This window comes from Garra rufa, chromosome 21, assembly GCF_049309525.1.
Source record: "Garra rufa chromosome 21, GarRuf1.0, whole genome shotgun sequence".
Lineage (NCBI taxonomy): Eukaryota > Metazoa > Chordata > Actinopteri > Cypriniformes > Cyprinidae > Garra > Garra rufa.
This window is the reverse complement of record NC_133381.1, coordinates 21353429-21380640: the sequence shown is the minus strand read 5'-3', so window position 1 is coordinate 21380640 and position 27212 is coordinate 21353429. Positions and strand designations below refer to the sequence as shown.

Genomic DNA, 27212 nt, shown 5'->3' with positions numbered 1-27212 from the left:
CAGTAATATTAAAGAAATATTGCTAAAATTTTAAATGAATCACTTCTATTGTAATACATTTTAAAATGTAATTAATTCCCGTGATGGAGTAAGCAGCCATTACTTCAGTCTTCTATGTGACATTTATCCTTTAAAAACATTTCTTATCAATGTTGAAAACAGTTATGCAGCTTAACATTTTTTGGATTATTGGATGAACAGAAAGTTAAAAACAACAGCATTTCTTTGAAATAGAAATCTTTGTAACATTATAAATGTCTTTACTTTTGATCAATTGAATGCATCCTTGCTGAATAAAAGTATTAACTTCCTTAAAAAAATTAACATATAGTTTTATAATGATGTTTAACCCACTATATGGTATATAGAACCCAGGCAAAAAAAAAAAAAAATTAATAAATAAAATGCGTTAAGACGGAAAACATGTTCTCACACAGTAAAACACAGCCCGAGTCAAAACTGGAAGCATGTTTAATATTGCTCTACTATTATCCTGAAAGGCATAATTGGAGTTACACATCTGAACTGATCGTAGTTACAGAATCATAGGTCTCTCTTTTTGCATTGAACAATATATACAATGTAAAATAAATACATTTACACAAATGGACATATTGTTTGGAGCACACTGTAATGATGCACATCACAAAAATATACAGTTAATAGTTTTACCGATGTGGAGCACATCTAAAAACTACAGACATGATTCTCACTACAGGTTGTTTCAGCAACTCCTGGGTTGAAATATATCATTATCATATTGATCATAGAAGCTTCTCAAATGCTCTTTTATTCTTTCCCCTTCCTCCTTCTGGATCTCGTCCTTTCCCACACTGGTTTCTGCATTAGACTGCCAGGAAGCCTAGATGCGTTTGGCAGACGCGTCGATGCGTGAATAAATACAACCAACACCTAGAACCTCTTCAACATTTAAAAATAGACGTTGTTTGTATATCAGATCATCCTTAATCCTATTATAATTTGCAAAATAGTCCAATAGATACAGCATTTGATCACTAATTTGAATCACATTGTACAACAACTGTACCGTCGTATTGCTTTAAATAAGAAAATATCTCTAAAAAAAAGTCGTCGTGGGTACGGATAAATTACACTTTGATTTCTATGCTGGATAGATGAGTGTTAAAAGACACAGTAAAATTGTCTTTTTAAATGGTTCGAGAGGTCTGGGTACCGTTTCGTCATAAAAGTGTTTTGTTTTTTCATTTTGTGCACTACAAGCAACTTGGAAAATGCATATCTGAAAGACTGAGTGTAGATCGGAACCACTTGCTCTCGTTTTTCGTGAAATCTTACAAAACTGAAGAGAATTAGAAAGCTTGTCTAGTGTCCTATCGCTTCATTTCCATCGTGATCACCTCAGAGTAAAAACAACACGAGAAAGGAAAGCAAAACAAAAACACAGAGAAAACAGCACCTCTTCTGCCAGGAGTTGATCACATGAAAATTTCGAAAGTGCCAACATCTTCTCAACAGCAAGACCCCCCCCAACCCCATGTTTTGACCATCTGATGAGTTGCCATGAGCGAGAAGATCTAGAGTCACATTACACTAACCTTTCCAAAGCACAATCTATTAAGAGTTTTGAATAGCTAATGATAGATACAGTGTATTTATAGAACAAGACTGAGAGGAAGCAACTAAAAACCCTCGATCCCCTTAAAAAATGATCTGTTCTTTCATCTTTTTTTTCGTCATTTTTATTAAGCACACAAAGTCAAAGTGATAGTTTCGAAAAGCGATCTTACACCAAAACAAACAAAAACGTTTCTTCCCTTTGCAACCTTAAAGAGTCAAGATATATACCAATGGAGTTCAGCATGAAGGCCTTATGTACAGCATTTTGTTAAAAGAGAAGGAAAATCAGAAAAAGAGGGGAAAGAAAGAAAAAAGGTACTATTTCAAAGCATTTTTCATCGTAACCTATGATATACAGTGTTAGTCTACAAGATAGGAGTTACACAGATGGTCTCTTGTACATATAATGCACCTCCTTTTAAATATTCACTTATATATCAGCATAGATTATATTGATCGTTGATCGGTTGATCTAGCGGTAACTAGGAAGAGTCTTTTTTCAGAAGGTTATTTGAGAACCCATCATCTTGCTCCTGAGGATTCATACATCCAGTATTGTCTCTAATTCTACCCTGTCTCTAAAAAACGAACTGAAGTTAGAAAAGAAAAAACTGAAAGAAAATTAAAGCATACTGAACCACGGGTAGTACACTACATCTTTTGCGTGTGACAGAGGAAAGGGGGAGAAAAAAAAAACAGAGATGTTTCAGAAAAACACAGCAGACATGAAACACCAAGAAGCTGAACTACATTTTTTTTGTTCATTTTTCTTTCTTTTTTTTCTTTGATCTCTTCCAATAAAATGTCTTAGGTTAGATTTATAATCTGTTAATTTACAATATACAATGCTTAAGAATATTCAGAAAATACCCCATACTAATACTGACATATTTCTGATGAAGGCTGTGGATCGCTTGCTTTGATACTTGAGCCTCTCTCTGCTAAAAATGTCATTTGGAAGAAGATTACGTCACGTGTATGATATCTCTTCTTGTAAAAATCAGGACCGTCGTGAAACTAAGCCTACGATGCTTCTCTGTCTTCCCTAAGTGCTATTTTGCTTAACAAAGTTCAAATACTGCTTTAGTATGAAAGAATGTCAATAGAATTTCGAGGCTATATATGCATATATAATTGGCTTGAGATAATGGTTATGGTCCTTCTGGCCATATCATGTATGTAATCTATCATCTTATGACAAGCACAGACAGAAAAGCGAAAGCTTTTGGAAATTCATTTTCCCAAGTAAGTGTGGCACTAAGAAAAAAACAAACAAACAAAAAAATTGCATACATTTACACCTCCACTTTTTTTAAACATCTATTGCTTAGAGAAGATAGCAGGTTTTCGTCTTCACGGCTCGTAAATCGCGCAACATGGTGGTCGGTAGAAAAACATAATGATTAATTATTAACATTATATGAAGAAACATCATGTTCGATGACCATACCATATATTTACATCCTTCAGTACAGTAAAAATACACTCGAATAAAACATATAATAAAATAAAGTCAATAAATAAATGAGTCTGTTCCTTGACCACTGCGATTCCTCTTTGCTCGGTATTGCATGAGAGACTAAAGCTTCGGCTATTCCCTGAAAAGATCAAAATGAAATCGGTAAAAGAGGCTAGACGTGTTTGGAAGACTTGAAAGAAAACGACAAGGGAGTGACACACACATGATCAATCCGCATGGCTACGTAATGGTGAGGAGCAGCTTCTTCAAAGACGTGAAAATCTCCGTTTGGCTATCGCGTTGTTGTTTAACTGCTCCGAGGACCTCTAATGAAATACTGCACATAGTCACTACGTCACGCTCTTATGGATTCCTAGATTCCTTCAGCAACATGGGAGCTGGACGGTACAGTTCGGGGAAAGTTTCGCTTGCTGGTGTCCACCGGGTGGACCTCCTTCCTTTGGCAGGGCTGGTCTTTTTTCGGCTCCAGAATTTCTCTTTTGAAAATCAATAAAATGTCTCAATAGCACAAAAAAACTCAGCATCAGATTTTTGAGAAGAACAAGTTGACGGCTGGTTTCGAGTCCCACTGCTGAATAATGAAAGCAGTCATTTTTTTTCCACTTCATATTTTTCTCAATAATCACATTTTAAATCATTCTTATATTTACGTATCATTGTCAGTAATTAGAAGTACCATTACGGTTATGTTTTTAGTTATTATCTGATAAAGTTTATAGACAAAGGTTTCGACAGCGGCAGAGAGTTAGTCAGTGTCTGCCCGGTGAAGGGGCGCAGTCAGTGACGTACCCCCTCCAGCTCTCTGTCGGTATAACGCGGGGCCGGGAATGGAGTTACACCTTGGCCTCCAGCAGCTCCAGAAACAGTTTGTGCATGGGCACTTTGCCGTCCTGTTTGATGCTGTAGAAGTGCTGCACCGCCTTGGTGGACGTTTGCCGGAGCAGCGGTAGGGTCATGAGCAGCTTGCCGGCCCGGCGCGGGTCCTCCGCGTGCTGGCCCGCCTCGTAGTCCTGCAGGGCCTCGTGCAACACATCCTGGAGCTTCTGCACGGCTTCCACGTCCTCTATATGCATAGAATCTGGAAAAAAAGACAATGATGAGTATTTTTTAGAAATAACTCAAACACAAATTCATTATAAATCAACATACTGTATATCATGACAATGTCAAGACATGACCAAAGGGAAAGAATTTTTGAACTCAAGTGGTAAAATTTTATGTAAAATTATTGAAAGACATTTCTTATGCCCAGTGATGCTGTATTAAATTAATTAAAAAATATAGTAAAACAGTAAATCAGCATTTCTGCAGTCTTCAGTGTCCTTCTAATGTTATAATGTAATAATCTTCAGAAACCATTTCTTGTTATCAGTGTTGAAAACAGTTCTGCTTTTTAATATTTTTTGAGTATTAGAACAGAAACAGAAAATTCAAAAGAACAAAATTTATTTAAAATATTATTTTTTTTATTTTTTTTTTCACTTTTGATCAGTTTAATGCATCCATGCTGCATAAAAGTTAAAAAGTACCTACTAAACTGTTTAAACTGCTTCTTCAATGAAATATTTTAAATATAAAACATTTAATATAAATGGTATAAAATAAAGATAATATAAAATAATCATGTATATGTAGATTACTTACAAATTGCAGTCCAAATTACATTACAAAAATTGTAGTTAGTAATGTAATCCATTACAGATGTTACGTAATGTAATCAGACTACTTTTAGACTACTTTTGACCTAACTTAATTATCACATTGATCTAAATAGAATAATCTTGTACTGTATTGATATAAAAATACAAAAAAACAAGAAAATATATTCTGTAACATCATGAATTGCATTAAACATTACATTATGTCAAGGTTTCATAAACTGGGCTTCATAAAGGAACTGCCAGGGGTTCAAAAAGCTAATAATTAAATGATAAAAATGTAAACAACAATCAAAATAAAACACTTACTAAAAAATGAAATATTTCATTTGTTTACTGCTAGTTTATTGCCATTGTGTGAATAAAATGTAATCATGTAATCAATAAAAAAGTAAGTAGTCTGATTCTGAGCATTTTAAAATATAATTTAATCTAATTAAAAGTACTTCATTTTTGGAATCAGTTACTACTGTAATATGTTTTTATATACAAATAAAATTGAATAGGACTGTCACAAGACAAAATGACACACATACTGTACTGTATATAAGGAAGCTGCATTTAAAATAATCTTTGCTAAAAAAATCAAAGGGAGCCCCCTTCAGTTTAAATAGGCATGTCACTCCCGAACGCTAGTTCTGTACAAGACTTTTTCTTTTCTTTTTTAAATCCATTTCAGCCTGACGGAAACCTGGGGATGAAGTCCTGCCGAAAAAGGATTAAAAGAATGTGACTCATCCTTTTTTGCCAGCCCTAAGCTCATTCTCCAGTGATTAAAGGCACACTTGAGTGTTAAACGCTGAGGCTGTCCTCACCACGTGTTTACAAGCCTCTCTATGGGACTGATGAATGGCACGGGCGACAGAAACAGTGTTTGGAGGAGAGCTGATATGGCACTCGTCTAAGCGAGAGAAACAGAGGCTCGAGTCAGGAAACAATACCTCAGCCTGACTGGCATTGTCTGCCAGAAATGTCAAACAGGCTGCATTTGCATTCGCGCTCGTTAGTACAGCATTCACGCCCGTTCACCGCGACAGACGTGCCTCTGAGAACGCAATTAGTCTCAGCCAGCTACTATCTTTGCTCCAATGGCTAATATAGTTGCACTTTTCCAGCTAATCCGAGCCTTGCGAGCGCTCTGATGGTTTTATCACATCACAATGGTAAAGAAAGTGCTTTGTCTGACTTGCTCTTTATAGACTGACTCCACCAACAGTATCGACTCGGTTTTCTACTGTGGCGTGTCAATCCGATCCCGTTCCCTCCGGATAAAATGTCCAAATGCACACTGGCTTTTGGCAAAGATGTCACGATCAATGCATTGCCTCGAATCAATTGATACATACACGTTAAATAATAATTGTACGGTCAAGTATTGATAAAAGCAGGACCTTGCGAGGTTCCTCTATTAGTAGAGAGCGCCGTCTGTCCTTTGGGCTGGCCAGCGGGGCAAACGTCAGCCCTTTAGGCTACGGTTCGATATCCTAACCCTTCGGTGTCTGGAGCCCATCTAGAATTCAGACAGTGAGGTCTCGTCCATCAGTCACATGGGCTTTGGCCATCTGAAAAGTGACCTGTGATCCGACAGAAATCCCTGGCAGGAAAGTGCTTACCTGCACCTTTCCACACAAGCCGCTCTATCAATCTCACCATCGCTGCTGGAGGCATTCTGGAAAACACACGCTATTTGGGCCTTAAAAGTGTGTTCGCAACATTTACCATCAAAAACCACTTTGCCAGACTCAAATTTGTTATGATTTTCCAGAATGACGTTGGAATTGTGTTGGTAAATGGTTGGATTCAAACTGTGGAGAAGATATGAGAGGGCATTGACTGCCTTACTGACTTTTCTTTTTCTGTTTGATGTCACATTTATGTGAAACGCATCATGATGAGATCAACTGCAACGTAAAGCTTTCAAATAAACAGGATAAAAATGTCTCTGACATCGATTGCTTAAGCAATACTGTGTCTATTGAAGGACTGTGAAATATATCGGCTCTGAACGGAAATACCCAGCACCTCAGGGCTTTAGAAAATGGTGGAGTGTATCATTTTTTTAGCAGCTGTCTGAAACACTCTGCTCTCCTCCAAAAAAAGAAGTGACAAAATGGCTCACCTTTGAAATCGGACATGATGCATGTCTCTCCTGAGAGAAAAGTGCGGCGAGAAGCCGCAGAGAGAAAGTCTCGATAAATACGGAGAATGACACCCGAGAAGGAGAGAAAAGGCCAGAGCCAAGAGATTCAAATGTGTTTTCAGTTTTTCTACTTTAAAATGTCATAGTTTTCAAATTCAGCATACAGGAAGTCTCACTGCATACGCTTCAGTAAAAAAGGCGTAAACGCTGACAGAAAACGACATCGGTTTGAATAAATCTCCCACTCATCGATCACCTGCTTTTGGCACGCTGACGTGCGCGTCAACAAAGCGAGATGAACTGCTAATCGTCGAATCAATTAAAAAAGAATTTCTCAAAAGAGTCACGCACTCATTGGCTCTCTCAGGGGTGCACTTTGGGCAGAACGGCCCCCGGTGGCTGCGGGCCGGGGCCAAACTAGCGAGCCGTCATCCGCAAGCGAGCAAGAGCAATCTGCTTTTTCATTTTTCAGCATGGCCAGGCCCAGCCGGAGATTGATCGTCACATATGGCCCCAGAAAACAAACTGTCAATACCTTGAGCGCTGGAGAATTTGAACAAATAGCCGCCCTCCCATTCAAGCTGCTCATTGCGTCCCATTTAACAGATTTTATTGACAGTTTCCTTCTTGTAATTAAAGGGAAAACTACTGGCCAGCAACCAAGATAAAGTTCAAAGATGGGGTCAACACAAAGGGAGCCAGAGGGCCATGGTGCGACTGTCGATGGCGGACAACATCAGAGCCTGTTATTGACATGCAGGTGCATAGTGATGGGCTCCTTACTTAAGAGGCATCTGAGCAGAGACTTATGCTAATTCGGAGAGGGGCCGCAGACGTGCTTTTGAAGGATTTCAACAGGGGCGGGGAGGGGTGGGAACACTGTTTAATGTTTTGTTGTGTGTACGCGTGAATAGAGGAAAAGAAAACATGCGAAAAAAAAGAGATATCACTCGAAATGCACCTGAATAACTCTACCACTACATCTGTTGTTAAGATTCACATAAGAAGAGATGGAATTAAAAACAGGGAGTTTAACTTTCTCCATGCTGATATGTTATCAACAGCCTTTTCTATTAAAAAGTAATAACTATGAATAAACAAACACTGCTTTCATTGAGCTGATGACAGGAGATTCAAGAGGCTTCAAGTGCACTTCAAGCTAAATGCAGCATACTATTTCATTTGCAGTACGATTGCTGTAAATGATTTTGTTAATGATTTTGAACCAAAGACACATTGGACAATGTAAATTATAATAGAACGAAGATTTCAATCAGAGCAAATATCTTATTTAGGTTTACGGGTCAATGGCATGTAAGTCCATGATACAGAAAAGGAAAAAAAATTCTTAAAAAAATATTCGGTATTATTGCTGGTTTCATATGGTTTCATACCATTCATACCAATTGTAATGAAAAGCATTAGATAAAAATGTCTTTTTTTTTTTTTTTTAGAAATTCAATACATTAATCAGTGCTCTTAAAATAAGTTTCTTAAAATAAGTTTTTAAATATAAAAGTAATTTGTCATTGACATTTTTTTAAAATGTGCTTTCAGTGTTTTGTTGCCTGAACAATCCATAACAATGTCACAATTATTTTTTATTTTATTTTCCTTAATTTTTATATTTTGTTCATCATAAATTTGTTGAAAAATGTATTTTCAATGTTTTGTTTCCTGAATGAGCCATAACAGTATCACAGTTATTTAAATTTTATTTTATTTCACTTTTTTATTTAATATTTGTTCATTGTAAATTTGTTGAAAAATGTGTTTTCAATGTTTTGTTGCCTAAACAATCAAAAAGAATATCACAATTATTTTTATTTTATTTTATTTAGTTAGTTTTTATCCATTGTAAATTTGTTGAAAAATTTGTTTTCAATTTTTTGTTGCTTGAACGATCCATAACAGTATCACAATTATTTTTATTTATTTTTTTGTTCATTGTAAATTGTTTTGATGCCTGAACAGCCCATAAGCGTCACAATTATTTTTTATTTTTTATTTTATTTTATTTGTACATTGTAAATTTGTTAAAAAATGTGTTTTCAATGTTTTGTTGCCTGAACAACCATAACAATATCACAATTATTTTTTATTTTATTTTAGTCCATTGTAAATTTGTTGAAAAGTTTTCAATGTGTTGTGGTCTGAACAATCCATAACAGTATCACAATTTGAATACGTCAAATCAAATATGTCATCTGCTCTGGCTGAAATCTATAGCATCTGCTCATTTTACCTGAGTTAGCCAGGGCTATAGCTTTAAGTGTGACAAACTCCTCCTTCTCCAGCTTCATGCCCTTGTACTTCTTCACCAGCTGGAGAATGGCGTTATTCAGGTCGAGCAGGCCAGCCAGCTTGGACTGGTCCTCATCCATGATGTAGTCTTCAGCGTAGACCAACTTGTCCTCAAAAGACAGCGAGCGGTAGACCACACGCAGGATGAGGATCTCCATCCACGCGCTCTGCAGAAGACTCATCTGGTCCGCCAGCGAGAGCGTGGAAAACCCTGAGAAAAAGCGAGAGAAAGAGCTTCGTTTAACTCACCAACCAATGTTCAGCTTCAAATCAACATTCAACGGCGGTGTATGATATAAAAGCTCAGTTGGTCGTCAGAAGTTTCTGGTTGCGTTAGTGGGAAGAATTGACATTCTGAAGGTGTAATACAGAGGAAAACTCCAGTGGGAGCGAGCTGAGGCACCTAGCACGAGCCTTGGCTCTCATCTCCTGCTGCGCTGCAGGCCAGGGGGCATCCTGAGGGAGGGCACTCCTTATCTCCCCCAACATGCAGCATGGATCAATTCTTCCCATCACACCAACTGAAAGACTAATTGCATGCCTCAAACTCCTTCTCCTTCCTCCTTCCCCCACTCTGCACACACACTTTTTTCCACGTTTCCCGTCTTTTTGCTAGAAGTGAAGGAAATTGTGAAGTTCATGTTCATGAATGCCATTTGAAACAAATCACAAGGCCTTTGTCTGTAACACAAGGAGGTCAACCCTCATGTTCAGTTTGGGGTCTGAGAAACACACTTAATATTGAGGTACCAGGTATTAGGATACTTTGAGATGTTTCCTAAAACTATTAGACCCAAACTATAAGAAGATTAATAAATGCAATGATTTTTTTTTTCACACACTGTTGAGGAATCTCAAATTGAGGGTTAAAGCTTCAATAATTTCTATGTACTGGCTTTGGACTGGGACAGATAAACACTACTGAAATAATAAAATAATAATAATAGTAATAATAATAATTTATTTATTTATATGATGTAACCAAAGTGATGTATGTCTAAAAATAGCATTATTTATTTATATTTAATGGTTAATCAATTTTTTGTTAATAATAAACACATGAAATAATAATATCAAATTTATTTATGTATTTATTTAATGCAATCAAAATAATGATGTATGTGTAAAAATAACATTTTATTTATTTATATTTAAGGGTTAATCGATTTTTGTTTAATACTAAACATAAAAATATATAAAGCTTCAATTATTTCTATGTACTAGTTTTGGACTGGGACAGATAAACAGTACTCAAATAATAATAATAATAATATCATCAAATTGATTTATGTCTTTATTTGATGCAATCAAAATAATGATGTATGTGTAAAATAAACATTTATTTATTTGTTTGTTTATAAGAGTTATTAGATATTTGGGGTTTTTTCATAATAATAGCAAAAATAAAAAAATAAATAAATATATTAAATAAATAAACAAAAAAGGAGTTTAAATAAAGGCTAAAAATGCCAGTAACCAAAAGCAGATCGAACAAAGCCTGTAAAGAGCAAGCAATTTAAAAAAATCGTAATAAACTGCATAAATGCTTGAGAGCCGTCCATCGGCTCTGAAGGTGAGGGACAGTCGCAACAGCACCTGTTGGCGTTGGACCTTTTCGTCTCATCTCACTCGCCCCGCTCTTCCAAGAACAGATGAAGCGTCTCTGTTAGCGACAGTGAGGGGGCTAATCTGGGTGGCGGGGGAATGTGAGGAAAGAGATGCTCACCAACATCTGTTGTGGAGAGATGCCTTCAGAGGAAGCAAGCAATTTTGCTAATTTTTCCTTCTCTTTTTTGAAATCTCTTTCTGTGAGTTAATCACTAATGGCAAGGAGCTCATTAGGTATAGGTTTCGGGCTATTGTTTATACCAACCGCTAATTTATTATCCCAAACTGTTAACATCTCTGATCTCATTAGAGGCAGACTAAGAGCTGGTAAGCAGTTGGTGCCTCCCCTGGCCTGCTGGTGCTAGTGTGCTCAATGCCAGTTGGCAGGGCCATCTTCTACTACTTAATAAAATCATCAAAAGGGATTAAGCCAAGAATTTCTTAAGGGGGTCCAATGTAAGACCGCTGCATTCTTACAAAGACACTGGCCTCAATGAAAGGTGGCATGGACTAAAAATAAGATCACACGCTCATGGCCTCATTAGAGGTATGTGCAATCCTTTAATATTGCTGAGAATTTGGAAAAAAAAGTCAACTGACATACATAAGCATACTTTCAATTATAAATGTAGAGACACCTATAAGTAAGCCATTGATAGATTGACTTTGAAAAACTTTTGCTCTAACACATCAACACTGGCTCAACCAATGGTTTGGAGTCTGTTTGTCCAACCAATGGCAGACACCAATATTCATATTTTTGCACTTCCGGTTGGTGACTCTGGTGGCATGGAAACTCCTAAAAGGTTATTGTCAATAGAGTTTATCATGAAAAGAAACAAATGACACAAGAGTCAAATGACGGAAGAGTGACGACACTATATATCAAGATGGAGAGGCAGAGGGACAAAGAGAAAGAGAGCACGAGGGACAAACAGAGAGACAAAATAAAGGCAGGGGGCGGGTGGGGAGTGGAGTGGAGTGGAGTGGCAGATGGACGGAGCCCATCGCCTAGAGCTCCCCCTGTGCCACTCCCAGCCCTCCCTCTCAGCCACTGCTGTTAGTAAATAATTAGATTTACACATTCCCCAATCTCCACACATCTCTCCGCAGAATAATTAAAAGCCGGATGATTAGTTTATTGAGTGGAAGGAAGAACTTTTTTTCCCTCTTTATTGAGGTCCATCAATGATTTTATCAGGAGCTCGCGCTTTTACGGTTGTCATGCCAGTGCAGGCATCCAATTTTTCTTATCTCCCTGATTAATACAAATGCTGTTTCAGGACGCATTAATTAACAGATACAAATCTACGTTCTCATGGCCGGATCGATAGAGAGAAGAAAAGAGCCATCAATGTGAATTTACTGCTGATGATGGAAAAGGTTCTCTATTGACATTTACGCGAGGGCAAACTTTAAAGATGCATTTTTTCCCCTTCTTTTCATCTGTTATTTCATTTCACAAAAGAGCTTGGTGGCGACCGTGATTACAGTTCACCTTTGGATGCTTCGCTGCGTGAGAAAGGATCCAAAGAGCTGAATTAAAGCCTCTCGCTGTCATTTCAGCTGTGGCAAAAGTGTACAACCCTTTTCCCAAAGGACTTCCTGTAACAAGAGGAAGTTTATTGACTCAGTGCAGACATGACACCAGACAAGGCACTATATATATATATATATATATATATATATAGAGAGAGAGAGAGAGAGAGAGAGAGAGAGAGATCTAAAATACAACTATATATCTATAATTATATATATATATATAGATATATATATATATAGATATGTGTATTTTTTAGAATATACACACTATTTACAATATTTATTTTACTAATTATTTTTTATTACTAAATTATAATGCATTATATTTATATATACACAAAAATAACTTACAATATAATAAATGAAATGTGAATAAAATGTAAATCTGACTACTTAATACTTCAATAATTAAAAAAGTACTGTACACTGTGTGTGTATGTGTGTGTGTGTGTGTGTGTGTGTGTGTGTGTTTATATTTTTTAGAACACACACACAAACAAACAATATTTAAACTATGTATTTATGCTAATTAATTAATTAATTATGTATTGCTAATTATTTTTATATCTAATTTTAACTGCAATTTTTAATATATGTATATATATAACATACATACATGCACACACATCATTTAAAAATAATAATGTGTGATCCAGGACCACAAAACTAGTCATAAGAGTCAATATTTGGCAGAGACACAACTATTTGAAAATCTGAAATCTGAGGGTGCAAAAAAATCGCAATATTGAGAAAATCAGGTTGTCCAAATCAAGTTCTTATGAATGCATATCACTAATCAAAAATTAAGTTTTCATATATTTACAGTATGAAATTTACTAAATATTTTCATGGAACATGATCTTTACTTAATATCCTAATGATTTTTGGCATAAGAGAAAAATCGATCATTTCGACCCATATAATGCATCGTTGGCTACTTACAACTGGTTTTGTGGTCCAGGGTCACATATATACAAACAAAATAAATTACAAATATTTCAAATATAAGTGAATGTGATTACTTCAGTATTTATAATATATAATTATATCCTTAAACATATACATCATATTTCAGAGTCACTTTTTATGTAAATGAATAATCTTATTTATTCATTCAAAAAGCATGTATTTATTTACATGGCATTTCTTTATTTACAAGCCATGTAACTCTGGATAAGAGTCTCTTTTATTTGACAGACACAAAGCAGACTGCCCCATCCTGATGACACACGAGCATTATCTGATCCAGCGTTCAATCTCCAGTAACGTCCTCTCAATTTAACTCTCTTAGCCCGGAGACCAGCTTCAGAGCTCAGACTCCCTCTCTCTCTAGGAGCACTGAAGGGGCTTTGCCACTGGCACAATCTCTCTTCTTCTCTCGATCTCTCTCTTTTCTCTCAGTAAACTGATGCACTTTGTGCTAGATGGGGAGGAAAGGCTAAGTATGTGGATCTGTGAAGGTTACACCAGTAGAAGGTATCTGATGGCTGAGGCCTTGTGAAACCTGCAGTGGCTTTTCAGAAGAAATAAGCATTGGAGCAGCGCATAGCACAGGCTGACAGAAAGAGGCTGCGGTGCAGCCATGCGAAGTTAACCCCTGCCGGGCAGGACTGCTCACCACCAGGCCTCACAGCAACCACCGGCCGTCCGTCTGCCAAATCTTTTCTGACTGCACGTTTACACACTGAGAGAGCCCGTCGAGGCAAACACACAAACACACACATACACAATCGTTCCTCCTCCTCGTCTTCCTCAAGGCAGACTTCACCTCAGCAACGCTGCTTAGCCGTCATATAAACACACGTGCATTCAACTCCTCCGTCTCACTCTCAGCAACACCCCAGCTTATTTTCTCATGGTTGCAGGGTAAATGAACACGCTTGAGCAATGAGAATCAGCGCTATTCTGTGTCCCGACCGTGCTGGATGTTTATTTGATGCATCCTGGCTCCCTCCTGAGCTCCTGTGTGAATATACACTCTATTTGCTTTCACACTTTGTCAAGACGATGATGACATGGTGACTAATCTACTTGCAAAAATAGTGCTGTGGAGAGCGAAGTCCAACTTGTCATATCGCCTCAACAGAACAGCGTTTGATGATAAAACGACAACAAACTAACAATCTATAATAGATTTCAATGTATTAACATCTCAAAATATTATGATTGTGAGAGTGGCATCACTTCTATACTATATAGTTCAATAAACAAATTAATATTAATTAACTTCAATTTTAAACTTACAATTATGCAGTTTTGGTCTGCAACAGAAATTGTTAAAATCGAATCCACAACATCAGTGTTTTTGAATAAATCATTTGAAAAAATGATTCAATGATAAAGACTTATTTCATTCCTGAATAAATCAGTACTTTTGAATGAAATGACTGAATGAATGATTCAGTGATTCAGATATATTGCTCGAGACTTACTAATATAAAAACTGTAATTGTAATTAAAAAAAATGAATCAAACTTTATTACAGACAATGCACATTTCTTAATATTAAGCCTAAAACATGTTTTAATGTCACTATTGATGAGGATTGTATGATCTTTAAATAATATAAATATCTGTCTATTTTCATTAAGTACATAATATGTATTTGTAGTATTTGTAGTATAGAAAATAAATGTATTTTAAATACATTTTAGTATATTTATTTTTCACTAGAAATATATATGTTGTGCTTAATTTCTACTTTATGATTTACTGTAATAATATATTAGTATATTGGTCAATTTTTAACAATGTTTTAATGTAAATGCATATTTCTGAAAAATTCTGGATGCACTTGGCCGAAAAATTGACCTCTGTAATAATTATTTAATATTTTATTAAATAATAAAAAGCAAAAATTTAAAATGTAACTCAATAATTTTAATTACGCTAAATTAAAAAGCCAATAAAATAACCACAATTTTATTTAAAGTAACAATAAAATTGGACAATATATTAAAAATAAATATAAACATTATTTTATTCAGATCTATGATGCACGCATATATTTTGGGTGGTTTTTCTCTTATGGACAAAAAACGAAATTTTGGTGCATCCCTAAATTTAGAAATAATGTATATTTTTCTTCCCCAGTTGTTTCACCTCTGTACTACAGTATGTTATACCAGTAAAACATAAATAAATACTACATACATGAAAAAAGCCAGAATGTGTAGTATATTTGGTTCACTAAAACAGGCCCTCTATAGCATCAATCTCCAAATAAGCCATGAAAAGGATGTGTCTTTGGAATACGTTCAGCTGATTGGTGATTACTGTAAGCTTACAGATAAGCCTGTGGTGAGGCTAATGATGCCAAAGGCCATGGTGAGACAAGAACAACCACCATGCCAGTCTCTGTCTGTCCATTTACTGCCCCAGTGAGGCGCTGAGAAGCCAACTCCTTACCAGCTAAACCGGCCTTCTGCAAAACTCCTCCACCTAAACAACTCCCACCCAAATAAACAGCAAATATTAGCCTACAGAAGTCTGGCACAAATCAAAAACAACATGAAAAGGCAAACAAGAGTGTTCTGTGTGTGTGTAAACAGTCGGGTCTTTAGTCTCCCTTCCCCCCTCAGAGAGGAAGGGGGGACACAGGGGAAGTGATGACAGGAGCCGCATACACACAAACTGCCGCAGCGCTCCTCTTTGCTTTTATCACCGGCCGCCTTTCATCTCCACAAAACAACACCAGTCAGAGAGAGAAAGAGAGAGAAATCACACTTTTTAGGAGGGAAAACACATTAACACCGCCATAGCTGTCCACATCCATTTAGCGGCTAAGCAAATATTCACCTGTCAGTGTGAGGCACGCTGCCGTACAGCGTTTACCGTGATCACATGCGCACCGCTATGGTGTTAAACAGCTGCTGGCTTCTGCTCTAGCATTCAATAGAGTTAAACAGAATTGAGTGATTTTCCCTCAGGCTTTTCTGTGGGGAAAAAAATTGAATGGTATTTTCTGCCGCTTATTATTTAGTTTCCGTTCTGTGAGGAATTTTAGAAACTGAAAGCTATCAGATTAGGGCTAATTGTGAAAAAAAAGGTGCCATTAGACTATCAAAAGCATACAAATGACACTATTTACTGTCTTATACATCCTTCACTCCTAAAAATAAAGGTTCCAAAAGGGTATTTTTGCAGTGATGCCATAGAAGAACCATTTTTGTTTTCCCAAAGAACCTTTCAGTAAACAGTTCTTAAAAGAACCATTTTTGATCTTTTTTGACTAAAAAGAACCTTTTCTGCATTTGAAAGGTTCCATGGATGTTCAAGGTTCTTCATGGAACCGTCACTGCTAATAAAGAACCTTTATTTTTAATAGTGTTGGTTGTATTGTCCTTAATTTATTAGTACACATTACTTTTCATGATGTCAATTGCTTTTATTTTTCAACCATCTGCACAAAAGCACAATTTTATTTGAGCTGTCACTTCTTCCCGCATACAATTTGGAAATATCTGATTGTTTGCTGTTGTCTTGCACGATCGACTCCACCCAAAGCAGAGGAGATGCTGCATCGTCACGTTAGCACGGCTTCTTGATTCTAATGCACCTAATTAGCAATCGGCAGACTCTTAATTGCATACATTAAGGCCGATTGGTGGTGGAGATTAATTCTAAATATACCCAGACAGCTGGTTAAGATAGCATGGATTACTGTTCGGACTGTACTTTTCCACTTAATTGCGTATGGAAACGAGGCAGCAGCAAGCACATGTGCCCTGGTGGCGGCCGTGGAGAAGGGCGGCAGCTCCCCGGACTGTAATAAAGCATCCATGGCAAAGGCTCCACAGATGGAGTGACATTAACCACAGCGCTGAAAAGCCATTTCCAACAATGAAATATCAATATTTACATTTTAATTACACCTTTTTCTTATTTCCCCCCAGAGCCTCTTATGGTTGGCGAATGTGGAGGTGGCTCTTAAGGTTGGTGTTATTAATCTCCGGATTGACGTTTTGGATTTAGGAGATTTTATTGTTTTGAGAAAAGTTATGTTGAGCTAATGAGATTATTGAGGTTTGGCTCATCACGTAGTTCCTGTTTGTGGAAACTATAGCAGTTTTGGTCAATTTCTTTTAGGAGGTATTAGCGTAGTTTGCACAGAGCTCCAGAGCTCTCCCCCTTACTCCTGTGCCAGTCGGATGCCTTTGATGTGCGCCTCCCCCACGGGGGTCAGAGCGGCTCCCGCTGGCAGGGAGCGATGAACGCAACCGCCGCCGTTCCATCAGCCACAAAAGGATGTGTTAGGAAAGGCCACGAGATGCATGAGGCGAGGGCTTAAGTCTGAGCCTCAGACGCCCCCTTAGTTTGCCACGGCATATAGTCAGGAGCGTGAGAGCTTGTGTGTGTGCGCATACGGGAGGGGTGTGGGGCAAATACTTATACGGATTCATTTGTTTTCCCATGCTGATCGATAAAACCCCTTACGAGGCTGTATTGACAAACCCTATCTCATCTGGACGTCGTGGAAAAAAAATACCATAAGAAAAAAATCTTTGATGATGCATTCTTCTCCGAAACATGGAATAACTGTGATTACCGCAGCATATTATTTATATGCTTATCATTGGAGATTAAATTTAGGAGAAAAACGTCCAGATCTTTCCGATAGAGGTCTGACTGCATGGATTAATTTCATACTGGAGGATTAGCGTCTCTCTCAAACATGATCCGGCCAGGCAAACAGAAGCAGAGGAATGCCCTGCATTTCCACAAACAATGAACGACGCATGCAGACAGACAGGGAGTCTCGCGCTTAAAGCGCGCCTTAATGCTTCCGAGACAAGACATTACCCCATTCCACGGCAATGAGCACCTTTTAATTTCTGCAAAAGCCACGGCTGAAAATCTTAATTAATTGTTCCATACTGCTTCAGGGTCATTATGCAATGTAATAAAGGCCGTGTAATTATGAAATTTTACAGCCATTACTGAGGCTGATAGCTCGTATTTCATCATCAGGCGGGCCGATGGCTTTCTGGGCGCACGGCTCCAAGTGATGGACTGCACACAGATCTATCAGGCCCAAACAATAAGCTGGCCAGGCTGGCGTAATAGCTACCCACAGATGAAGCAACAGATAAAGATAAACTATAAATCCGCAGCACAAACCCAAATGCTGTTTAGCAGCCGGCGCGAGCGAGCATTGAAGCCACGGTTTGATTACGCAATTGGAAATAAGGCAGCGATGCGTGTGAAGGAAGTAGTCGGGCGTTGGGAATTCGTAAATGTGCGTGTGAACGGTGAGTGAGGTAGGATGGCGGCGTATGCACTTAAAGGGACAGTTCACCCCCCCAGAAAATATTTTTTTTTAACTCAATTGATTTACATTGAATGAACAAAATCGGTTCGAGTCATATCGGTTTGAGTAAATGACGCCAGAATGTTCATTTCTGTGAGAACTGTCTCTTTAACAGAAGTAAATTAAAATACAGTGATGGACCTGCACTCTGAAGTACCGCTATTTCAGAACAGAGAGAATAATATAACAGAGTAATGCATGAAAGCATCGATCATGATAAACACAAGGGCTTATTTGAGTAGGGCCACATTTTATGTGCAAAATATGCAGGGAGGAAAGAATGAGGCGAGAAGGAATATGCTGATGCCAGTTTGCAAGACACAATGGCTCTTCGGCCTTAGAAGTACAGAAGAGGTTCTGTGGAGGGAAACTCTCTATACCTGAGGGACTGCAACAAAAGAGGCAGAGAGGGAAATTCAGAAAAGGAAAAAAAAAAGGAAGGGAGAACATTTTGGACACAGTGAAGGTAGCAGACATTTAAATGTGAATTTACATTCAAATATGAAATATGGTGATGAGGAGGAGGACACTCAGATGTTGAGACGTTCATGTGTGAGAGTCTGTGAGAGAGAAGAGAGTACTGTATTTGAACCAGGATTGCTTTTCAATCTCTTTGAATATGAACTGGCTAAAAACTCATTCAGGATCAACACACAGGTCAATGACAAAAAAGTGACCACAATAAAGAAAAGAAGAAAAGAAAGAAAATCTATTATTATTTAATATTATATATATTGTTATTATATAATTATATATTTTTTATACAAATTATATAAATTACATATAATGTTTCAAAAAAATTAAACTAAACATTAAAAGCTTGTGTTATATATTATCTTTTTTATTTTAAATATTCATACATACATACATACATATATATACATATATATATATATATAGGGTATAAATTAGTTTCTTTTATGCCAAAAATTAATAAAATTAGAAAATTAAGTAAAGATCATGTTACATGCAGTTATTTTGTAAATTTCTGATTCATTATATGCATTCCAAAAACTTAATTTGGAGAACTTTAAAGGAAAGGAAGGAAAGTAGGTGACATGAGGTGACATGAAGTATGCTGACCCATACTAGGAATTTGTGTTCTGCATTTAACCCATCCAAGTGCACACACACAGTAGTGAACACACACACACCGTGAACACACACCCAGAGCAGTGGGCAGCCATTGCTGCGGTGCCCGGGGAGCAGTTGGGGGTTCAGTGCCTTGCTCAAGGGACTCACCTCAGTCGTGGTATTGAGGGTGGAGAGAGCGCTGGTACTTCAATCTTTCCACCTACAATACCTGCCGGACCTGAGACTTGAACCTGCAACCTTTGGGTTACAAGTCCGACTCTCTAACCATTAGGCCATGGCTGCCCCCAAGGTGATTTTCTCAATATTTTACTTTTTTGGCACCCTTAGATTCATGATTTTCAAATAGTTGTATCAGCTTTCAGATGATTTATAAATATCAATTTTAAAAAAATGTACCCTTATGACTGGTTTTGTTGTCCAGGGTCACAATTTGAAAACATGTTTATCACAAAATTTGTCTGTTCAAATCATTGCATTTATGAAGTGCATTTTTTTTAATGTATTTTTGAAACACATTCATAGATTTGGACTAACAACTAAAACAAAAAATAATAACAATAAAATAAATGTCATGTCATTGACCCACTTGTGCGCTGAGTTTCAATCTAAAGGCCAGGTTTTCTGTAATCTGCATATGTGAAGTACTGCTGTTCTATTCTGCTTTGTACTGTGTGAAGAGGACACTTTCTCTGTTTAAAACATAACCAATCACTTTATTCATAAGCAACACACTGGGCACAACCATATACGGGCCGTGTCGCCTTGCCACCGCATCGATAATAATTTACATCATGATTAGGCTGGCGTACAGGACCGAGGCAATATGTTGCACATCTTCGAGAGCCGCCTGTTTAACTCCCAGCCTCGTTCGGATGCATAGATGTGAGGTTATAATTCCTCAGAGCCGACCGACAGCTCAAATCCAATCCCATTTCCCTGCCTGCTTAGTCTCTGATGGAGATGATGCCCCCCTGAACTGATACTTTGGGGTGGGGTTTCAAGGGAGGGCCATTTGGAGCCTGTCTGTGAACTTTGTTTGAACCTCTAGACCACAAAAAAGAAAAAGAAAAGGAATCATAATATGATGACAGGCCTGTTCTACCTCCCAGCAAATTTGCTGTTGGAGATGGAAGGATTGAAATAGAGTTTGGTTTGTATAATTACGTCCATCTATCTTTATATTCTGCTAGCATATCACAAATTGAAAATACTAAAAATTGACTGTTCATTCTGATGGTTAATGATTGGCGTAGACACGGCGATGATTTATTGGTTACTTACTGATGTGACACATTTGCATCTTATTAGATGGAGATTACTAGGAGGCCCTTTCAGATTGCAGGACGCGGCCCTTCACAAACCGCCTGATGGATTGATTTGATTTGCAAATGTAATCAAACTAATAAGAGGGAAAAATGAGCAATAATGCCTTGTTTTTTCAACGGGCAATCACACAGGGCCGCCCCCCGCTGGCTGTGGGGCAGACACAGGGCCTGATGGGTTGGTAAGAATGCAGTGCTGGTTAGAGGCCAGAAGGTTACTGTCACACCTATTCAGCTCTCTTACAGCCTTTATAAAGCAAATGTGTCCTTTATAAAGACCGATACACGAGAGGACAGATAAACAAGGGCATAATGCGGAGCTCTGCACTCACGCACGCATTTGTTTTCACATGACAAAGCAGGATGCAAATCTGACTCCTGTCAGGTGCATTTCCAACAGGCTGAGACAGACATGTTTACATGTTAGGTGTGGTGTAAGCTGGGTATTCTGTGTGACGGACAATCACAAATTCTGTGATGCATAGGCTATTAAAAAAAAAATGAGAGAGAACATCTATATTAATTTCAAGGAGGAAATCAATGCCTAAATATGGTGAGCAATAATCACATGAAGACATTCATCATGTGTTCCTAACATAATCAATTCCTCCTGAATTTGAAACATATAATATCAAAGTAATAAAAAAGTAGATATATTTATTTTTTGTTTGTTTAATTTCCTAGTCTAAAATCACAAGTTTTTTTTGCAAGCAAATTTTAAGCAACTTTTTTTCTTAGGAGCAGCTTAACAACAGATTATATGTTGCTTAAGACATTTGCACCATAGTTATATACATTTACAATGGAGGTGAACATTATCAGTGGCTAATGACTTTAATTTTTATTTAATCTGTTTCATCTGATATTTCATCCGTTCCTCACGCAAAGCTATTGTCTAACACCAGAAGACAGAATATAGCATACCAAATACTTTTATAGTGTTATTGACTCAATAGGACAATCCACTCAAAGGTTTTTCAAAATGAATGCTTTTCTGAAGAAATAACAAAAGGTTACAGATTACAGAATAGATTACAGATAGTAGTGTAGTAGTGTAACTATTTCAATTACCTTATTAAACTGATTATATTTTATTACCCTTTTATTACGTTTTCAATTTATCACAAATGTTTAATTATTTTGAAACATTTAAAGCAGGTAGGGTTAATCTTACAGTAGGAATCTCAAAATCCTTCATCACTTGAATTAGGTTAATAATAATAATAATTGAATTTTAAAGCACAAACACCACAAAATCAGATGTTAGCACGCACCTCTGTTTACTTTGAGATCTCTGAGGTTAAATACAGATTTCAAATCATAAGACAGTTTAATAGTTAACAGTTATGATACTGTTTTTTGAAATCAAATCCCGAATAGCTCTGACAGGAAACACTGGCATCTAACAATGCCTTGAAGAAAAAAAGTTAATCTTAAAAAACCTAAATAGGAAATAAAAGAGTAATTGAATAAGCATGTGTCCTGTTCTGTGTCCTGAACTCCTGAAACACTGATGTCTCATATTTTAGCAGTCAGGGTAATTTGGGAAAGAAATCAATCAATTCAGTGTGTGTGTGTGAAAATATTCAGATGTATCCCTGTTTGTAATCTTTAACATTTCCATAAGTAACTGCACATTTTTTCTCAATAAGTGTAACATATTACAGTTACTTTTATTTAGTAATTAATTATGTAATTCCTTTACATGTAACTAGTTATTCCCCAACACTGCAGGTTTGTATTTGATAACACTACAGTGTACATTTAGGCCTAGCCCTAAGCTACAAAAGTGCAATTATAAACGATTTATCAATATCTTTTCACAATCAAACATTGTTCTCAGACTAATGAGACTTTAGGTAATGAACATCCTCAAATATAGGTTAAGAAGACAAAAACACACACCAAAAAGATGGAGTGAGAGATCAGCGTGCAGAAAAAGAAACACATAGTCTGCATATTGACATGCACAAAAAGGACAAATCTGTGTGTAATGGGGTAAAAGTAGAGTCAGGCATCATTCAGACACCTGAGTCAATAATGTCACAGACTGTAGGCAGCGCATCAGTATGAAGATGTGGAACTCATCCAGTATTCTGTGCTGTGCTTATTTTCAAAGTAGATTCTGAGCTGACACAGCCATTCCCTTAAAGGGATAGCTCACCCAAAAATAAAATTTCTATCATTATTTACTTACCCTCATGTCGTTCCAAACCCATAAGACCTTTGTTCCTGTTTGGAACACAAATTAAGATTTTTTATGAAATCTGAGAGCTTTTTGATCCTGCATATACAGCAATGCAACTGAGACGTTCAAGGCCCAGAAAGGTAGTAAGGGCATAATTCAAATTTCTTAATATTATTTTTTCTTAATTTCTTCTGTGTCAGTCTTCGAGCTCTCAGATTTCATTAAAAATATCTTCAATTGTGTTCTGAAGATGAACGAAGGTCTTATAAGCTTGGAACGACATAAGGGTGAGTAATTAATGACAGAACTTTTTTAGCTGAACTATCCTTTCAACAATATGCCACAAACAAAATCTTGAGAAGAAAACTGCTCATTTCACTACAAACCACCATCCTGTTTTGTCTATAATAACAATTTACAGATTTATATCACTTCAAAAAATGTGTTCACGACCTTTGAACTATGCTAAAATGGCGACATAAAACACACAATCTCTTTGACACACATTTCTCCAATCTGTGCTCCGTCTGTACAGCCGTTTTCTCTGAGTGTCAGACTTAATTTAGTGTGTCTCACTTTGCTGAATGTATCAGGAGTGAAACCCCTGCTAAAAGTGAAAATTTGATTTGCTAAAAGGAGCTTAGGGCATCTATTAATCAATATTTGCAGTGTGTCAGGCTGAGGGTGGTGACAGACAAGGCCTCATTTAGAGATTGGTTGGAGTGGGGATATCGGGTGGGGGTGGGGGTGTCACGAATGGGTTTTCTCCTCTCATCCAGTGCAGGGAAGAGGAGGAGGGTCCCAAAACTCACATCTGGGAAAGCACTGGCAGGCACGCCAGCATCAGCGAGGAGGAATAAGCGGGCTTACTCCAGTTTGCAGATAATTATGTTTACATATGATTAGCTCTTCCTCCAGTGGGTTCACGGAGCTAATGAGACAAAACTAGCAAGCACGTTCAGTCAAAATGAGACTGGAGTGAAAAAAAGGGAGGGACTAAACTGAGAAAAAAGGCATGACTGTGTGTTTTCACACAGTATATATTGCCACAGCGGAAGTTGTGAGCTAGCAATATGAACTGGAGGTGATGATATAGATATATATATATAGCAGACCACATACTGTGGAATGATGTCAAATCAACAATTTCTATTGCGGTTTCAATGGTTGCACTCAAAAAAAGACAGAGTATGACAAGTGTAGAGTGATTCATGAACAAATAACTCTTATGAGTCAGTTCTTTTAATAATTTACAACACAAACACACACAAACTGGGTTTGAATCTATTAGTTGGAATCAGATTTTCTGTTTGTTTTGCTGCCAAAATTAAAGTAATCTTGGACTTTGCATCTGGCTGGCTCTCATGAAGTAACATTTTATGATAAAATAAAATAAAATAAAATAATAAACTACAACAGGCCGATAATATGACTGGTGTCAACATATCTGGCTGGCTCTCATGAAGTAACATTTTCATGATAAAATAAAACATATCAGGCTGGCTCTAGTGAAGTATTTACAGATTTTTCTATTTTACAGATAATTCTATTTACAGTTTTTTTTTTCAGAATAAAATAAAATAAAATAAAATAAAATAAAATAAAATAAAATAAAATAAAATAAAATAAAATAAAATAAAATAAAATAAAATAAAATAAAATAAAATAAAATAAAATAAAATAAAATAAAATAAAATAAAATAAAAATAGGCGACAATATCACTGGTGTCAACATATTGTGCTGGCCCTTCTAAAGTAACATTTTCATGATAAAATAAAATAAAATAAAATAAAATAAAATAAAATAAAATAAAATAAAATAGGCGACAATATGACTGGTGTCAACATATCTGGCTGGTTCTCATGAAGTAACATTTTCATTAAAAAAACAATACATTAAATTATATATGTATATTTCTATATTTCTATTTCTATTATGTAACATATCAATTATATTTATTTTACATTTTTAATTTTATGACTTATTGCTTTATTATTATAAATAATACACATGCTCACAATAATGTGTACTATTCCAGCACTGTAAAACACCAAGAGTGATCGTAAGACCTCTATCTCCATTGTGTTTTTCCATCCTGAAGATTAGGGGCTGGGAAAGGGCTCATGGAGAAAGCAAACCTATGCTTTAGATAAATCCCTCGCTCAGCTCCTGATTAAGACATCTCACCAGCTGCCCAATGCCTGAGACAGGGCGCAAGTGAAATAAATAAAGCATAAAACCTAAAAAACACACATGTTGCATTCACGGCTGCAGCCTTGAGGCAGTTGTGCACGCTTTACGGTAACTTTAATTGCTATTGTTCGTATCCAGAACAGGCCACTAAGCCTGTACACACAGGTCAGCCAATAATGATGACACCTCAATCACGTCTGCAGATTGCACTGAGTAAGCACCTCCTGTTTTTTTTCCCTAACGAGGTTTCCGGGCGAATATGCTAATCCCTCGGCGCGTCTGTCCGGCGAGCACGTAATCGTCTTATTATGCCCTAAGAAACCTTGCTGCGATATTTGAGTAGGAGTCGGGCTTCCGTGACTCTCTCCTTCTCCTGAACCTATTACGAATGCACTGGCCCTGACAATTGAAGGAGCGAGAGAGCGGCCTGGCCGTGGGAGAGAGGGACAGGAAGGTGTAGAGAGCGAGAGAGGAAAAAAAATTGAGGTGGGGGGAGGCAGAGGAATGAAGTGGAGTGTGGCAGTACCTCGGTATCTACATAAAAGAGATTAGAGTCGACAGGGTTCCATTTTACAGCTCAATCATATTGTGTTAGCACGCGCTTATCCGCGTGCCAGTGAAAATTGAAAGGGAAATAAAGAAAGAGAGAAAGTCCCCGAGATAGGACCAAGAATGGGAGAAGCCCGAGCAATTTCAGCCTGCATAAAGGGCCTGTAATAGTGAGGGTCCTGTCATGCTAAAAAGCCAGTGCCGGTCCGTGCGCCGGCCATTCTTGTAGCCCGCTTGTCAAGTCAAGTGCGACCGCCCGCCATTGTGCGCCGCTGTGTTACGATAAGGCATGTCACAATCAACTGACAGCACGTTTTCATTTATTTTTATAGCTTTTGGCCGGCGTGAGGTGACTCTAATTCTATTTACTGATTTTTTCATGCTTTTTTCCACTACAAACATTTGCTTTTTATTTCCCCTCTAATTCTATTTTCATTTTTTTCCAGATTTTTCTTCAAATTTTGCTTTTCTCACTTTTACAGTGAGCCAAAATTGCAAAACTGCCACAAAAATTCAGTTTCCTCTTCCCTGCACAGCTTAAATGTTAAAAAATGTACAGCCGCAATACAGGACATTTTTGTGTATTTCAGGTTTCTTTCAGATTTTCCTCCACATTTTGGTTTTCCCGCCTTTTTCTGCTACAAAAAAAAAAAAAAAATCTGTTTTCTCTCCCGCACAACTTAAATAGTAAAATAATTACAACTTCAATAAAGAACATTTTTGTGCATTTGTATTCTTCCTCTAATTCTGGTTCCTTTTTATGTCAGATTTTTCCTCACAATTTGCTTTTCCCGCCTTTTTCTGCTACAAAAATTTGATTCCTCTCTCCCGCACAGCTTAAATATTAAAATAATTACACCCTCACTACAAGACAATTTTGTGTATTTTTATTCTTTCTCTAATTCTATTTTCATTTTTTTTAATTTTCTTCAAATTTTGCTTTTCATGCCTTTTTCTGCTACAAAAATTTGATTCCTCTTCCCTGCACAACTTAAATAGTAAAATAATTACAACTTCAATACAGAACATTTCTGTGTATTTGTATTCTTCCTTTAATTCTGGTTTCTTTTTTTTTTCAGATTTTCTTCACAATTTGCTTTCTCTGCTACAAAAATTTGATTCCTCTCCCCCGCACAGCTTAAATATTAAAATAATTACACGCTCAATACAAGACATTTTTATTCTTTCTCAAATTCAATTTCCATTTTTTATTATTCTTCAAA

At 37.0% G+C, this 27212-nt stretch overlaps 1 protein-coding gene across 2 annotated transcripts in view; it reads right to left on the bottom strand.

The window, feature by feature from the left end:
• Nucleotides 1-453: 453 nt before the first annotated feature.
• esrrga (estrogen-related receptor gamma a) overlaps nt 454-27212 on the bottom strand; it is a 66443-nt gene continuing 39684 nt past the window's right edge. For both annotated transcript variants that reach the window (XM_073826878.1, XM_073826879.1), the window contains exons 5-6: nt 9123-9392; nt 454-4157 (exon numbers count right to left, since the gene is read on the bottom strand). In XM_073826878.1, coding sequence (XP_073682979.1) covers nt 3913-4157; nt 9123-9392 — 515 coding nt within the window. In that variant the 3' untranslated portion in view covers nt 454-3912. The remainder of the gene's footprint in view (nt 4158-9122; nt 9393-27212) is intronic.